This window comes from Capsicum annuum, chromosome 6 (assembly GCF_002878395.1).
Source record: "Capsicum annuum cultivar UCD-10X-F1 chromosome 6, UCD10Xv1.1, whole genome shotgun sequence".
Lineage (NCBI taxonomy): Eukaryota > Viridiplantae > Streptophyta > Magnoliopsida > Solanales > Solanaceae > Capsicum > Capsicum annuum.
In genome coordinates, this window is record NC_061116.1 from 192316214 (window position 1) to 192333756 (window position 17543).

Here is a 17543-nt window from a genome sequence, read left to right on the forward strand (position 1 = left end):
ATAAACTCTAAAAAAAATATTCTTTTAGTTTACAAAAAAAAAAAATACTTGATTAATATTAGAAATATTGAGATATTATGAAACTATCTTTACAACTAATGTCACAAAAAAAGATAAAAATAAAAACTAAGAATAGCATCAAAATTTTTTAAAAAAATTACAAATATAAAATTTACTAAGTATTAATTTTGCACGGGCCAAATTCTACTAGTATCTGCTATGAATTGAAATCCAATTAAATAACTTAAATAAATAATTAATAAGAGATTTGACTCTGTAAGTGTTTGCCTCAGTGATAGGATTTCTCCTAAAACTTGTTGACAAAATACTCGAATCTGTTTTTTTTGGTGAAATTGAGAAAATACCCAATTCAGCTGTAGACATACAGATCATTTATTTAGTACAAGAAAACATCAAACATTAGTTTTTTTTTTTTTTTTGCTGCAATGAGCTCTTCACGTGTGCAGCCATTAATGAATGTTGTTAGAGTTAAGGGAGTTCCAATTCTGCAGCAATTGCATTTAGAGGAGCGGTTACTGAGGACTTCATCTCAGAATTGGTGTATTGTTAATGATGGAACCAATGAGCCCACCATTGTCATGGGGATTTCAGGGTGAGCTATCAATTTTCCACCCACCCCTTTATTATGCTATGATTATGTGATAATTCTTTTTTGCGAGAAATGTTTCTTGATTGTTTTGATTGGTGGGTTTATTATGCAAAGACTAATTCTTTGTGGGTTGCTCTATGCAAAGACTGATTCTTTAGATTTTTTTTAATTTAATGATAGACTAACCCAACTCGAAAAGTGAAAAACATTTATAGTTGCAGTAATGTTGATTATTTATTTGGTGTTAAAACACATTCAGAATTTCATCTCTGATGACACTTTTGTAGTTGGTGATAGGAATGGAGACGTTACTCCCATCTTATTTGATATTGAAAATCAGATTTTTGAGATTGACAATGATCATTCTTGTTTGTATAGTTATCAAATCTCGAGTTATCTGAATAATGGATTTATTGTTTTGTTTATCTTGCTATTTTACTGACGTTATTTTTCTTTATATCTTGTTTTGATTGCACTATTTTGAGCAAGGGTCTATTAGAAACAGGAATGGCAGCCTTGGCGTAATTGGTAAAGCTATTGTCATGTGACCAGGAGGTCACGGGTTCGAGCCGTGGAAATAACGTCTTGCAGAAATGCAAGGTATGGCTGCGTATAATAGACCCTTGTGGTCCAACCTTTTCCCGGACTCCGCCTATAGTAGGAGCTTAGTGCATCGGGCTGTCCTTTTTGGTCTATTGGAAACATCGGAAACAACCTCTATCCCACAAAGGTAGGGGTAAGGTCTGTGTACAACCTACCCTCCCTAGACCTCACTTGTGGGATTGCACTGGGTTTGTTGTTGTTGTTGTTGATACACTAACTTATTGTTCTTAATAAATCTGTGATATTAATTGGTGCTTTTTTCCATGAATGGATTATGTTTATACTGAGTTTGTTGTTGTACTTGATCAGAAATAAAGTTTGGGAGTTTCAAACATTATCTGTTTTCGCTTCACAATTGTAGTTTTAGAAAGTGACTTTGGGTGGGTCATGCATTTTGAAGTGTTTCTCTACAATTGAATTATTAGGGTGATTTGATTGGGATGCTGTACAAAATTTCTAGGATGTTGTTCCCCAGATGGAAGAGAGGGATGGAAAACCAACTTCATCTGCATACATATAAAAGAAATTGCTTGAAAGAGAAGTCTTCAAATGGGTTAGGAGCAAATCACAAATTCACACGTTTACGCAAACAAAAACCTAGTACTAATTAAGTGGAGAAGGGTGATGAGCCGGGCTGGTTATCCACTAGATTGTGGACTGCATGCCACTGGCACCCGGGGGTTTGGTAGTTATTACAAGAAAAAAAGAAGGATCTTCAAGTTGTTCCTAGGTACCATAAAAGTTGCAAGAGCAAGAAGCAAAGACCACTTTTTCTATATCTCACACTGGATGATGGATGCACCAGGATGAGGGTGGTATCACTTTCATTTACGTCTTCTTAATATTCATTTTTAGGGAAAAATGATACCTCTAACAGCTCAATAAGCAAAACGATCAATGAATGAGATTATTGCATCAGTATCAGCCATCTGCATGGTTTCTGGGAAAAAGTAAGCAGATATAATTTTCTGTGAATCAAATATGTTCTTAGTGAGCTAACGTTGTCAACTTATGATTCCATTTGTGTGTCATAAAATTACTGATAGCAAGGTCAGCTTTCCACTTTCTGATAATATGTAGACCGTATATTGTTGGAGCTAAGCCTTCAGTATTACCTACACTGCTGATATGCAAATTCTTATCTATAAGTTTTTAATAGATGCAAGAAGTTATGAGTACTTGAATGACATAGCTGTGATGATAGAACTTAACTTGCTGTATATTTTGGATTGAGTTATTTTATATAACAACATTAACCCTTGTCACAGAAAACCAGCTGAACTTGTTGAAATCGGTTCCGTTTTGAAAGACAAGATTCCAGTAATTAAGAGGTTTACTGGAGGAGGCACTGTAATTGTCGATCATCAGACAGTTTTCATCACCTTCATATGCAACACAGATGCTCTCCCTAGTGTACAACCATATCCTAGGCCCATCATGTCATGGAGCGGCCAGCTATACAGCAAAGTGTTTCAAGGAGTTGGGGATTTCTCTCTTCGTGAAAATGGTGCTTTTTTTACTCCGGGATATTGTTCATCGTTGACTTTCCAGTGTTTTTGCAGGAAGTGTTTCTAGTTCTTTTCTTCAAGAACCAGAGATAGAGAGAGAGAGAGAGAGAGAGAGTTTCTAGTTTTATTCTTCAAGAACCAAAGAGAGAGAGTGAACACTTCACTTTTTATCTGTCCAAAGAAATAAAAGGCTTGCTTTTAAACTTTGTTATGGAAGAAACACTTGCTTATGCTTGCCGTATGGCATTTTTTGCACAATATATTTTTTATATATATCTTTGTGACATTGAGTTAGTTTGATATTAGTAAAGTTTATTTGACTAGAAGTAGACGTTCATTTGGCCGAGAATGTATGTGTGCACGTACTAGGGGGCTAAAATGCGTGTCAAACTGACGATCCTACAGTAAGCACTTATCTATGATGATGAATTGATAGTCTTCAGAAAATACTTATACGCCAGACTTGTCAAGTGAGCTTCCTTTTACATAGATTTAATTATTTTTGGTAGATAAGATTCAAAAACTTTCTTGCTAACTTCCTGACAAGAAATATCCCATTCATTGGATGACCACTTGGATGCTTCTTCTTCTGTATTCGTATTTCTTCTTGTTAGCATTATTATATTCTTTCCTCTCTGTGCTGTTGGTTCCATTTTTATGTACAATGTATTTTGCTCACCAACTTCATATTGTACTTTTTCATGATCACAGACTATGTTTTTGACAACCGCAAGTTTGGGGGAAATGCTCAGTCTATCACAAAAGGGCGTTGGGTTCATCATACGTCCTTTCTGTGGGATTATGAGATGGAGAATATGGCTTATCTCAAACTTCCAAAACGAGCTCCTGACTATCGACAGGTCTGCTAATACTTTTGCAAGTTCCTCGTTCTACTTGTCAAATAATCTTGTTAGCATTTTTTTTTTTTTGAATTACTTGATGATGCAGCTGATTTTTTGACATTGTATTCCTGGAAACACTGCGATTTAGAGTGTTGCCAGAAAAATCTCATCCATGTTAGGATTGATGCCAAAATTTCATTCTTGTAGTATTGCAACAGATGGGTCAGCTGTGTTATTAATTAACAGAACGATATTGTTCAGGTAGACACTAATAGAATATTTTCATAGCCATATATAGTTTCTCTCTTCCCTCCAACATATAGTACATTCTATAGGAAATAGTCGCGTAATCCTTGCACCGCATGCATCTTCTTCTAAGCCCCATGGTATTAATACCTGTAAGTTGATACAGACATTATGGTGAAAAGACGAAGCATGGGTAGCTTCTCTGTTTTCACCTTTGGATCCTTCTTGTATTCTGCTCTCTTATCTTTGATTACATTTGCACAAATAGCAATTACTCTGTTATTGTCCTGACAGCTGTGTTATACCAGCCCATAATGAAAACCAGAAGTTTCAGTGCTTTAATAAATAATTTGGACCCAAAATTGCTGCCTCTTTTTAATTTTCATAACGATTTGTCCCACATTTCCCAAGGGCTGGGAGCTTCAAGTACAGTTCCTTGCTGCTGCTTCTTTCTCTTGGAAATACACTGAACAGGGTAGTCTGTGTGGCTAGTTCCCATCATCGAAGGTTCTTGTTTAATAGTCTGCCATGAGACCCTGAGACAACCAAGACTACTGTCTGAACCATGGAAAGGACTGCCTCGCTGTGTTTTTGTGAGATGGAGCTAAAAGCACTTGGTGTCTACCTTGCATAAGTGGCTTGTTCAGAAGATCCTTCGCGGCTCCATCGCATTGGAAGCCCTTCTCGGGATGGGCATATTCTAAAATCTCCTCTTGAGAAGGCAATTGAGGTATTAAGGGATCCCATGATATTGCCAATTGCAGCATGCCTAATAGGGCATTCCAGCAAGCTCCTGTTGATGCATTTTTTGGGTGATCTCCGAAACATTGTTTCAACAAACAAAACACCGTAATACAACTTTTCTTGACACAAGCCCCGTCACATGTAGATATCAGTGGATATGATGCAGCCAAAGCCATCACGGAAGATTCCTATTGAAGTGAACAAAATAGAAAGCTACTTTCAGATTTTGCACATAGGTCCATGCTTGTGCTAGATGTGGGTGGTGGAGGGATTGCTGGCGCATAATTGTTAGTTGAGATTAATGTTATTATTAGATGATTCCTTGAAAACTGTGAGGAAGTATATCAAACCGTGCAATAGAATGGTTCACGGGTAAACTGGCTTCGGCACATATGGGGGCTTATGACAAACATTGTTGAAGTAGCAGGAGATGGGTTTTATCCTGGTCTGAGATCAAGGATCTCTATTTCTGCTCTAGCCATGGATATGGTCATCCTTATTGGTGTTGTGCTGCTACAGAGGAGGTGTGGAGTAGGCTGTCGCTGTAAAACATGTTTTAATTTTCTTTGACTTTGCAATTTTCTTGTTGTGGTTTTCTCATCCATGATAGTACTGATATCTTTAGGGGTTATAGTATAAGGGACACATTGTTCAGCTAGAGAAAGCATTCAACTTCTAGGTTTGGAGGATATGGGAAGGAACATGTTTTGAATTGCCAATGCTTGATAATTAGATGTGTAAATGTTAAAGTTTTGGTACTGTTGACGGCGGTACCTTTTGTTGAAGCACTCTGTTAATGATTCTTATCACATGGTATCAGGTTCTGATTACCATTTCTCAATCTAGCCTACTGCTCTTGGCTTCTTTATCTCAACTTGAGTTAAATCTTCTCATGCTCAAGTCTGGTAGTTCCTATTTTATGCAACTCATTTGTTACTTGACAATTTGCTTTCTTCACTATTTTTTGTTTGCACAAGGTACTTCCCAATGCACATCAGAAATTTTCTTGCTCGTGTCTGACAGAGAGTTCTCCTATTGATTATTCAGGCAAGAGACCATTTGGACTTCATCTGCCGCATGAAGGACTATATATCTCGGCAAGAATTCATTAATAGAACCATATCTGCACTTGGTAGCCAATTTTCTGTAACTTCTATGGAGCTTGAATCACTCGAATATCCTAATGACACGAAATTTGCGCCCTCCACTAGGCTGCTGAGAAAACAAGAACTGGAGGAATGTTTTGAGTCTGAATCTGGGAATGACATACTTCAATCACTGTAACTGCTACAGGAGGACCTTTGCTTGAAGGTGCTACTGTATGCCAATGTACCTTAATTAATTATTCGTTCGAGGAATACTTTCCATAAGAATATTTTGTTAGAATGGGCAGCTAATCTACTGTGGTTGCCTACCTCCAGCCCATTCATGTTGCTACTTGCTCATGTTGCTACTTGCTCAGATAAAAATACTGGGAAGAAGCTCTACCTTTTACCATTGTGCATTACAGTGGGCACTATTAATTCATTGTTTGTAAGCACGTCGATTGACTGTTTACATTATTTACTCACTGGACAAACGACCATTTCTTTGTATTCTGACCATCTCTCTCCCTTCAATTTATTTCTGTGGTTTTATTTCTGGCAGCAAAATTCCAAGAGTTTGTTGTACCTAGTAGAGGTCTTGGTGGGAAGTGAAAGTTTCCAAATTTGCAGATGTGCCTCTTGATTGGTTTACTTTTGGTTTCCATTTATTGGAGAGATTTCTCCGTTTCACCAGAGGAATAAATTTATATTTTCCAAACTTCTTATAGGAAAGACTGTGAAATCGAGAATGATAATGAGCAAATTCCGATAAGCTTAAGGAGTTTGTAATCTCTTGTTTGTCTTTCTGCAAAGTTTCCATTTCCTATTCTATTCATACTGCAGCATTTAATGATCAAAGATAATGCACTATGGTGTTGCCTTAACGGTGAAACACTGCCCACGATGCTATTCCTAATGGTCAACTTGGTCTTAATGTGATTCAAAGACGTTATGCCAAAGTTTCCACTGGAGACGCTGCATCTGTTAGCAGGTTTGGCAGGACTGTTCAGATATTTTTGCTTACTGTGGTCTAATTTTTCCATAAAATCAGTTAATCAGTGCTTTCACGGTTCAAATTGCAGATTTATTCCACCTGAGGACTTCAACCTTGCTTTGCTTATCCTTGACTTGGAGTTTGTGAAAAAAGGGACCAAAGATGAGCAGGTGAACTGTCCTGTGTTTTTGTGTCTCAGCATAAGTTTTTCATATTCAACAATGTCAAGTGTGCGATGCAATGGCTCTATTCCCTTTGAAAGAGTTAGATTCTTCTTGTTAGAGAAGTCAAAAGTGAAAAAACGCAAAAAGCTCCAAAGTATCTTGGAGTGCTAAGCGCAAAGCGCCATTGAAGTGTGGGTTTTAGCGAGAAAATGCCAAGGGAGAAATTAAAAAATAGAAACGTAATGCAAGAGAATGTAACTATAAAAATGAATAATATAATTATTTGGACAAGTGAAAAGCTGGCCTGGACACCCCATTCCCCTCACACACACACAAAAAAAAAAAAAATTTTGGGATGACACCGTGTATGTTGTTGTATATGGTGTTGTGTCTGTGAAGGCAGTTTGTGAAGGTGGACATTCCTTAACACATTGACTTCTACAATTTACACTAATCCGCTAATTAAGCGAGGCGAAACCTGGGGTCACCAAGCTTTAGGGATTAAGCGCACTTTATGCGATCCTTAAACAACAGTTCTGGTGTTAGATTGATACATCTTTCAGCTCGTGTAGAAATTCTGGTGTTTAGAGCATGCAGATCTTGTATGCATTATGGTTATATAATTATATCCATCTTCTAGTTTTGCCGTTTTTGTTTTATGCTTAGGCATCAAGAATACATTGGTCCAAACACTTCTGTTGCTGTAAAACATTGTAAGTTTACCAGATGTCTTTTTGTAGGTGGATGCAGTTTCTTTGGCCAATCTAGTTCGCAAAAGATTTGCCAATCAGGTGAAGGCTCTACCCGCCTGTCTCCTACTTAAATATTTCTGCTCTCAGTGGTTCTTGTATTGTCTTATACCTGACAAAACTCATTGGGCAGCACATATGGTGTGGTTCTTCAAATCTGTGCTTTCAAGAATGATTTTCACATCAGTTTACTTACTTTAGAATTTTGGAAGATAAGGCTGAATAGGAACCTTATTCCTGAAGTCGAATAATGAAAACTAAACATAGTCTATTTGTTTTATTTTTTCTCATAATCAATTTTACGTGATATGAATAAGCTCCACTCATTGTGCTGACTACATTTGTCTATGAAATCATGCCATAGAGACTACTGAGAAAAATGATAGACACATAAATGAGCTGCTTGGCAGTATTTAATTCATTTTACAATTTACATGTCTATCATCTGCTTTACTAATCAAGATACATATGGAAGTGCCTTGGGTTGTCCGGTGGAATCAGTGTATTAAACCAATAGGTAATAACAATATGGCATGGGGTTTTTCTTGTTGCTGTTCAATTATATATTTGTCCCACATGGGGTGAGTAATTGCTTTTGAAGAGGTATATAGATTCTGGACTACCCCAAGCATTACAATTTGGATTGAATGTTCATATCTTTTCACATGGTATCAAAGTTGTCGGCCTTCAGCAAAATGAATTTTGACATTGGTTGACACATATTGGCACTGGAGTAGTCTTTGATCCCTTATTTCTTTTTGTGCACCATGTAGCTTCTGGTTGTATTGATAGAGGATTGGGTGTCTTTTGGAGAGAACCATGTATTCTAGGTTTCTCCTCTTCGGTATACCAATTGTATACGGTCAAGTTGGCCTTGTTATTAATCTTTTAGTTGATCAAAAAAATTTAAAAACAGACCTTAAGTAAAACATGCTCCGTTAGAAAAAATGCTCTCAGGTTTAAGCTCCGTTCCTTCCTTCCTTAAGTTTTGTGGCCAGTCAAACACGATCACATAAATTGGGACGGAGAGAGTACTATGTTAGAAGATGATTTAAAGTGGATGTTCTAACCTCTTACTCGCAGGTTTTCCACTTAAACTGCTGTAGATATTCCAAGTCCAGTTCTGGTGAAAGTAACGTATGTATGGATTATCTATGCAGATTATGACAATTGGGCAAAAGGTGACATTCGAGTATCATGGATGGGTTATATGTTCGCCGTGAATCAAGCTACTGTGGAGGGGCAAGAAAAATCTAATATTGAAAGAGGGATGGTTTCAGCTGACACGTGCATTATGTTTGAAGCCGCAAACTCAAGTGGAATAAAGGTTACTTCTGTCTTTAAGTTATATACTAGTGATTAAAAGTTGCCAAAGAATTCCCTTATGTTTATTGGATTTCCTTTGGATTTGATTCTTGCTGCAACCGACTTCAATACAGATTGTCAACCAGTGGGAAGCTGCTAGCAGCAGCATCTTTTGGCAGAAAGAATTCAATCTTCAGTCATTGGGTATAGGTGGTCTGGGTGCAGAGTTTTCTGATATTTTTCGAAGAGCTTTTGCTTCCAGGGTTTTCCCTCCACATGTGACAAGCAAGTATGGAGAGTTGTTGCTTAATAACTAAAATTCCTTCCGTTTCGTGATGACTTAAGTCTATTTCTTGAAGAAATAATGTAGTAAAATTACTTATTCACTTGGCATTGGCTTTGGGATGAACTGCTTTCAGGCTTGGTATCAAGCATGTTAAAGGAATGCTGCTCTTTGGACCTCCTGGTACAGGAAAGACTCTAATGGCTCGGCAGATTGGAAAAATGCTAAATGGCAAGGAACCTAAGGTAGGTCCATTGAAGCTCTAGGAATTAGTTCTTTCGATGTTATCGTTGTTGTTCTGGAAGCCTATGTTGCTTGGACTCTTGAAAAATGTCAAAGGGTGCGTGTCGGATCCTCCAAAAATAGTGTATATTTGAAGGATCCGACACGGGTGCGGCAACATTTTTGGTGAGTCCGAGCAACTTAGCTGGAAGTTACCAGGCTGTAAAAGCAAAATGACATGTACAGGGTTATCGTTGTTTCGATATTAGTTCCGGAACTAGTTCTTTCGATGTTATCAGTGTTTCTAGAAATTAGTTCTTTCAATGTTTTCGATGTTATCCTTGTCAATCTCTTCAAATTTTCACATAGAAGAAATACATTTCTTAATGCCTTTATTCCTCAAAAATGAAGAAGCAATGTTCAATAGTTGGTAGAAGTATGTGTGCTACTGGTAGCTTAAGTGAAGAAACTTGTCCGTTGAAGCTTGGATAAGCAAGGAAATGGCAGCCAGTTATTGAATAAAATCGTCAGTCCTGGAGTCTAGGTTAAGTGCTATAGAACTTTACTTAGTTTGCTACATGAAGGTGACTTTACGACACAAATAATTTTCAGACCAAATGGCATTGTGATTGTGATGATCGACATCAGCACATTTACCGAAGAACTATGCTATTGGCAGAACAAGTTAAAGTCATCAGGGGGAGCCCCCTTATTACTTGTCTTGTGGAAGGCCCAAGTGGAAGGTATCTTTTTTTTTTTTTTGGCGGGGGGGGGGGTTCATTTATCTTGAGTCTTTTCTTTCCATGGACAGTGGCAAGACTGCAATGGCAGCAACAGTTGGAATTGAAAGTGATTTTCCCTATCTCAAGATAGTAAGTTTATTAAACTATTGGGATCTCAGACAGTTTCTGTAGATTAACCTTAAATGCTCACTATTAACCCATCTCTTATTGCCTCTTTCGCCCCCTGAATTGTTAGATTTCTGCTGAAACTATGATTGGGCTCAGCAAAAGCAGCAAATGTTCTCAGATAGTCAAGGTTACAGATTTTAAACTTGTGCATTAGTTTAGTATGATCAGCTAGAATATACCCATGTAATTTATGTTTTGCGTTTTAGTTAGACTATGTCTTGTGATAATATGTGGTTGGTATTTGAGGATGCATACAAGTCACCACCTAGTATAGTTGTCCTTGATGGGATTGAAAGGTAATTTTCCTGATAAATAGCCTTCAAATGCATTAATATGTGTTTACCACACATGTACATGTACAGACTTTTGGAACATGTTGCAGTAAATAGCATTTAAATGCATTATTATCTGCTTATCGTGCAACCCTGCAGACTTCTGGCATATGTTGCAATTGGCCCTCGATTTTCAAATTTGATTTCTCAAACACTGATGGTGCTCCTTAAACGGCTTCCTCCGAAGATATTTCTTCATAATTGCTCAGGATTGTATTAATATGCTCATTGATACTCATAATTGCCTGTTTGCTTCTTTCCCCACCTCCTCTGTGTGTGGGGTTTGGGAGGCGGTTCATGAACATGTATAAGATAAGGGTATTGAAGCAAAGGAAGGAAAGAAATGTGTAAGAGGTTTTCTGGGACTTGCTTCTGTGGTAATTCTCGAAAGAAACGCGATTCCTGACCCTTCTATCTCCTCCCACCTGAGGCGTTGGCGTCCCTGGATATAATATTAGGTTGTGACCATTGTACATGTGTGTGCCCCTCTTAGCTATGTTAATCTTTTTGTTTTAAGGAGGTTGGGTAAACCTTTATCAAATGGAAGTATGTAAAGAAGTATTGATGGCATGCATTTTTAATGGTGATCAGTCTTCAGAAAATTTGCGCTCATTACTGTACATTAGCCATTTGTCTCCCCAGCAAAACCAAAATTAGGATTTTTTGTACTAATAAATAAGAGCTCTTGATACACGACTAATTCATGCATAATAATTGCCTCGCCGCTGAAACCAAATCAATGTTAAATCTACATGACTTGTAAAGTGTTTTTGTAGGTGAGTTGGAAAGGAGGGAGGAGGGCGAGGCAAGACTTTCTCCCGTTTATCTCGAACCCGTGAAATTCTCTGGTTCTTTTGCTCCACTGGAAGGAAAGGTACAGATAAATTAGCACATGTGGATTTTATGCTGTGGAGAAAAAAGTCGGAACGCCCGAAACGCGGGAGATAACATTTTGCTTTCCTTTGATCTGGATTTCATTACGTTGTGGTTGGATATGCAACTGCTTTTTTCTGATCATCTGCTTGACTGGTTTCACTTTACAGGGTAAAAAGTTCTTGTGATTGGAACTACTAGTGGAGTCAGTTTCTTGGACTCGGTCGGCCTTTGTGATACTTTCTCAGTCACATACCACGTTCCAACACTAAAGACGGAAGATGCCAAGAAGGTGAGTGATACAAGCACGGCCACGATGATGGAGGTGTACAAGTGTGTCAAGAGTCCACCTGAGCTAAGACATTGTTGAAGTGTGAAAGGAAGGCTTAAAAGGGCACCAAAACAGTCCACACCATACACTTGATCGGCGCCCCACTCTTTGAGGGGCCTTTTGGTCATTTTACACTTTATTTTGTAATACACTATATATAGAACCTTGTAGGGTTTCATTAGTTTGTTTTTTTGATGATTTTGTAAGTCATAAGACACAAAGAAACACAAGTCCTCTCCCTTTGGAGGCACAAAACCGAAACTAGGTTTCAACTTGAGTATGGAATCACTCGTGTTGGATTGTTGGCTTGATACATTGGTGTTGAGAGGAGGTAAAAGTCCTCCTTGTGTCAATGTAAGAACTTGGTGTTAGTTTACATGTTTTTAGGGGTTTTTGAGTTTAATATAGTTTCTATCTTACATGTTCTCTTTATGTCAAGTTATTTATCCATTATCTCTTAAGTTAGTTTTGTTTTTTTGTTGCCGTTTTGTGCCTAGTTCTAGTGGACTGTTTGTGACATTTTGTGGGCTGTTTTGAGCCATATTTGGACCCGTTTGGTATCAAAGAGGGCATCCAAACTGCTACTTTTTTGTTTTTTCATGAAAGTCCCTTCTCCTGTTGAATAACTCCCAAATTATGCAGTCATGAATTGAGTCGAACAAGAAATTTTCATATGAAAAAGGAAGAAATTCAACTTTTGTAGAGTAGGTAGGTGCAGTAAAGCTTACCTAGGAATCTGAATTAGGCATTACCGGATAAAGTAGTGCAGTGTTAATGGCTGATAAACTCCTTTACACAGAGATTTCACGTTCCACTGGACCAAGATCATCATAGCAAGAGGATTACTGAACACTAGCTTGTGAACTCTGTGTTACAAAAAACATTGGCTTTTGTCATTGATGCCATGTAATTTGTCAATATATTATATCTATTGCACTCTTGTGGATCCATTTTGCTTTTTGACTGATCAAAAAGAAGAACGGAGCAAATGAGCTAGTGATTTGAGAAACTTTTGCATCAGTCTCTCATTATACGATATACTTTCTCAACTCTAATTCATTGATGCAATTACTGGAGATGCCCAACCTAATGTCATTCTGTTAATATATTAATTACCCCTAGTATTGATGTTTTGATGTTCTTTGCAGGTGTTGCAACAACTTAAATGTCTTTTCAAGCGAGGACGTTGATTCTGCTGCTGAGGTATTAAATGACGTAAGTTTCAAGGCTCTGCTCCCTGTCTTTCTGACCAGCATGTTGTGATGCCTTCCTTTTCCCTATACCAGCTGTTTCTCATTGCCTTCTGATATGGGCTATCTGCTTTAGAAATTAAAATTTCAGGCACATTCCGGGGAATTGATTGATTGCTCTTGTTTTGTGTTGTCTAGTGATAGATGCCCATCAAGAAACTATACATGGTCGTTGAAATGGCTGCTCAGGGTGAGCATGGTGGGACAGCAGAAGCCATTTATTCTGGCAAAGAGAAGATCAATCTCTCACATTTCTATGATTGCCTTCAAGATATTGTTCGACATTGAGTGCATGCTCTCAAGTAATTTTAGGAACAGTTGTTTTCTTGCGAGTCCTTTATATTTTTCCACTTGCTTTCTAATTTTTGGTTCTGTCCTTTTCTTTCCTTTGTTGTAACCAGTAATTCTTGTAATTTCTGTTGAGTCCACTTAGCCCCTTAGTCCGAATATATGATAGTTGAGACAAGTTTGTTGCTTGAAAGTTGAAACCTTGAAATTATTCTTTTCTTCTTTGTAGCAGATATGATTTTTCTGGCTTTAAAATTTTGCATTTCATGTCTGTAAATGACTGGAGGTTAAACGCACTGAATTATTTTAAGCAAATATTCTTCGTTGTATTTCCAGCTAAAGTTTTTTTGAGTATATTCGTATATATCCTAAGTTTAAGAGTTCAATGGTCAAAAACACACCTAAATCTAACTTCTTCATGAGTTTTACACTACAACTATCAGCTGTTTCTCTTTCCTACATGAGCCATCACCATATATGTAACACATTTTTTCTATATGAAGTATCACAATTTATTTAGCTTACAAAAAAAAACATCGGTTAAATCAAACCTTAGATATATGCAACTCACGCACTAATACTATCAAAAGAAAAGCACTCATACGATTTTCCTAATAAAGCATTTTATTCATTGCTTGAACATGTATGGATTGGCAGTTGATGCATAAATAGTGTTGACGTCACATTATAATGTCAATATCATCGATATTTGATACTTATGGGGCATATCATACACATGCACCACCAGAGTCTTCATAAACTTCATAAAAACTCTTAAGGCGAGAGCCAAGTGAACTCAGATTTGTGATGAGAAGCCATCAAACCGGTAGCTAAGGCACGTGATAGCTCAATGAGGCTCCCCACCCACTCTACCTCTACAACATCAACAACATATCCCGTATATTCCCACCAAGTGGGGTCTGAAAAGGATAAGTGTACTCAGTCTATACCACTACGTCAAAGGAAAGATGAAGAGTCTATTTTCTATACCAACTCCCCACCCACTCTACCTCTAATGATATAAAAGGTAGGGGAAGGGCACCCACTCTACCTCTAATGATATAAAAGGTAGGAGAAGGGCCGAAGGACCAAAAAAAAAATACTTCACATACGCTAAAAGTTGGGCCATTACGAACAATAATCAACACAGCCTCCAATCTTGCCCAGCTAGGGCCAATCACTCGGACGGAGCAGGATTGATTGATATGAATCAAGAAATGTAACTCACAATACAAATAATCAAGAAAATGTCTATTATATTTCCAGACCAAGCAAATCGATTATTCAATTCCCTTGCTTTATTCTTGAACTCTGATAAATAAATTCTTTGTATAAAAGATCTGTAAACATTTAGCTAATTGAACTTGTATGGTCCCAAAAACAAACTGGGGATTATACAAAAAATTGTATCCTCCATGATCTTTTTTAGAAGTCTGCTTCTATCACCGATTTCAGACCTTGAAGCCTTCAGCTTGAAGGCATTTACGATGAGCTTCAATCCATTTTTCACATGCGGATTCACCGTGCTCTACAATGCATTCATCCCTCAGCTGCCTAGTTTCAGGGCAAGCGCAGCAAATCTTCTTCATTGGCTTTGAATCGGACTTTGTAGATGCAGCTGACTTCTGATCTTTTGGTAGTTTCGACAAGGATATGGTTGTGGATGTATTCTCTATCGGCAGTCCACCCATCGTCAAAGATTACTGGAGGATTTAGAAATGAGCAATCAATGACGGCTATCTGAATGACACTTTAGCACTGAAATACACACTAATAGAAGTAAACTAACATACACACTAACACTAATAGAAGTAAACCAACAGATAGGTTTGTTTGGCCGAACTACTAAAATCTGCTTATTTTGAAAAGAGAGTTTCACCAGAAGTGCTTCGAAGAAGTATTCCAGGAGAATCATAGTCTGCGTTTTGGCTAGTCAATTTAAAAATACCTTTGCCAATATTACAGCAACAACATGTGTTTGGCCAAAGTAAAGGTTCCAAAAGTGCTTCGGGGGAAGCTACATTTTTCAGCTTCTACTATCACTGGAAAACAACTTTTGTTCTTTCTAAAAGCTATCCAAACACACCTCAACAATTAAAATAAGCATATTTTTCTTTGAAAAATTGACCAAAAGAGATGCACAAGACATGCATTTTCAATTTCAACTCATCAAAACTTCCAGAAAAAAGATGAAAGCCAAAGGGGTGTTTATTGAAAACACTGATAAAACGTCAAATTTACAATTCATCAATCTATTACACAGAATAATGTTACCGTCACCACTTTCACATGAACTACTCGAGTGTTGATTAAAAATGAGCAATCGAGCACAACAAGTGCTTACGGAATCCATCTTTAAATGCTTGACCACAATTCTTGAGAAAATAAGTGGAGAAGGAGGTTGCAAATACTAGGATTACACTACCTTCTGGTCCTTTTTTTCCTCCTCCTCCTGCTCTATGAAAAGGCAAAACACTAGCATCTACTGTTCATAATACATCTACCCAGTTTCCACCCACATCACTTCTATGTAAAACACACTTGTTTTAAGAAGTTGTGTCCTCAATAATCATTAAAGAAGTTAGAAGAATCAGCAAGATTTAAAATACAAGTTAATATAACCTACATAAGGTTGGATGCCAACAGGCAACAGCAGTAGCGATCAAAATAATTCATGTTACTTCACATAGAAGATGTGACCGAAGCTATGATCTTATCAAATGATACGTATATTATCCTAGTAAAAGAGCTTTCTCCTGGCGCGGCTCAAAGATAAAAGAAACGAACTTTCTCCTCGGGAATAAATATTTGAAACTACATAAGAGCAAAGATTACTCTACATGCATCCCTCTTCCCCTGTTCACTGTTCAGACAAGAGCTTTCACATTCACTATTTTTCATATATATTCACAAGATGCACAAATGATGTCGTTCATGACATTACAATGTTGTGCTACATTCTAGCTTTCGCTAGGACTCATCAAGTCGAAGTGACTAAGAACTTCAGATTGAAGTACTACGATTATTGAATCATCAAAACTACTTCGATGTATCTTTTTTTTTTTACTTATGTTGTCTATTTGGGCTTTTAACAATAAGCAATAGTATGTCAACTAAGTAACCAACCGTTCCACATGACATGGCAGACATTATACAGTGTGAAGTGAAAATTATTTAACCAAAAAAGTGCTTATTCAGAGATATATATGGGACTACAATGCCGCTTTACAGTTCTAATCTTCTAATAAGGTCTACTTCAATCAATCAATCAACAACTTCTCAAACTCAAACTAGTTGACTCAGCTATATAAGTCTTCTATTTCGCTTCTGCTTAATTCGAGCCAATTCCATTCCAACGTTTTTAATAATTTTACTTCTAAAGAAAATTATAAGTTCTCCAAAACTAGATGTTCCTTCAAATTAGAGGCTTGTTCAATCCATCACTTTTGTGGGGAAAAACACATATGGAGAATCCATAATTGCTTGGATAACATGAGCAAGACCAAAATTGAGTACTTGGAGTGCAAGTTCAGTTAACTAACTAATGAAGCGGAGCGATCCCCAAGAGAGGATGTCACACATCATATTGGGGTGGAACAGAGGAAATGGAGGTTTGCATCCAGTATTCTGTGTAAAAAGAATGTTCCACGTAGGCATACAGATAAGTTCGTGGTTAGACCGGCTATGTTATATAGGACGGAATGTTGGCCAATCAAAACCCCTCATGTCCAGAAGATGAGAGTGGACAGAGATGAGGATGTTAAGGTGGATGTGTGGGCATACTAGGAGAGATAGGATTAGGAATGGAGATATTTGAGACAAGGTGATAGTGGCCTCATGAAGGACAAGATGCGTGAAGTGAGGCTGAGATGGTAAAAACATGTGAAGAGGAGATGTGCAAATGCACCAATTAGGAGGTGCGAGAGGTTGGCCGTAGTGGGCTTGAGGAGGGGTAGAGGTAGGCGGAAAAAGCATTGGGGCTAAGTGATCAGCCACGAGCACGAAATAATGAAACTTCAGCTCACCGACGACATGACCTTTGATAGGAGGGTATGGAGGTGGAGAACTGGGGTAGATGGTTGGTATAGTATGTCTTCGGGCGTATTTATTTTCCTTTTTCTTAATTATTTTTTGACTTTTGTTTCCACATGTTGCTACCTGAGCCTCGGATATCTTATTATCTTGTTGGTGTTTCAGCTCGTT

General features: G+C 37.6%; 2 protein-coding genes across 2 annotated transcripts; one reads left to right on the top strand and one right to left on the bottom strand.

Moving 5' to 3' along the window:
* The first annotated feature begins 224 nt into the window (after positions 1-224).
* LOC107874015 (vesicle-fusing ATPase) lies at positions 225-12219 on the top strand. Its single transcript, XM_047413656.1, is given in 16 exon segments — positions 225-613; positions 2482-2720; positions 3433-3581; positions 5601-5728; positions 6534-6629; positions 6721-6802; positions 7537-7587; positions 8706-8745; positions 8748-8872; positions 8985-9139; positions 9270-9378; positions 9968-10098; positions 10167-10227; positions 10334-10393; positions 11375-11472; positions 11642-12219. Coding segments are annotated over 15 exon segments (1656 nt in total). The 5' UTR covers positions 225-446; the 3' UTR covers positions 11438-11472; positions 11642-12219.
* Positions 12220-14576: 2357 nt separating this feature from the next.
* Positions 14577-15043, bottom strand: LOC107872782 (cytochrome c oxidase copper chaperone 1). Its single transcript, XM_016719383.2, has one exon. It carries the CDS (start codon positions 15029-15031, stop codon positions 14792-14794), a length of 240 nt encoding a protein of 79 aa, XP_016574869.2. The 5' UTR covers positions 15032-15043; the 3' UTR covers positions 14577-14791.
* Between the last annotated feature and the right edge of the window lie 2500 nt (positions 15044-17543).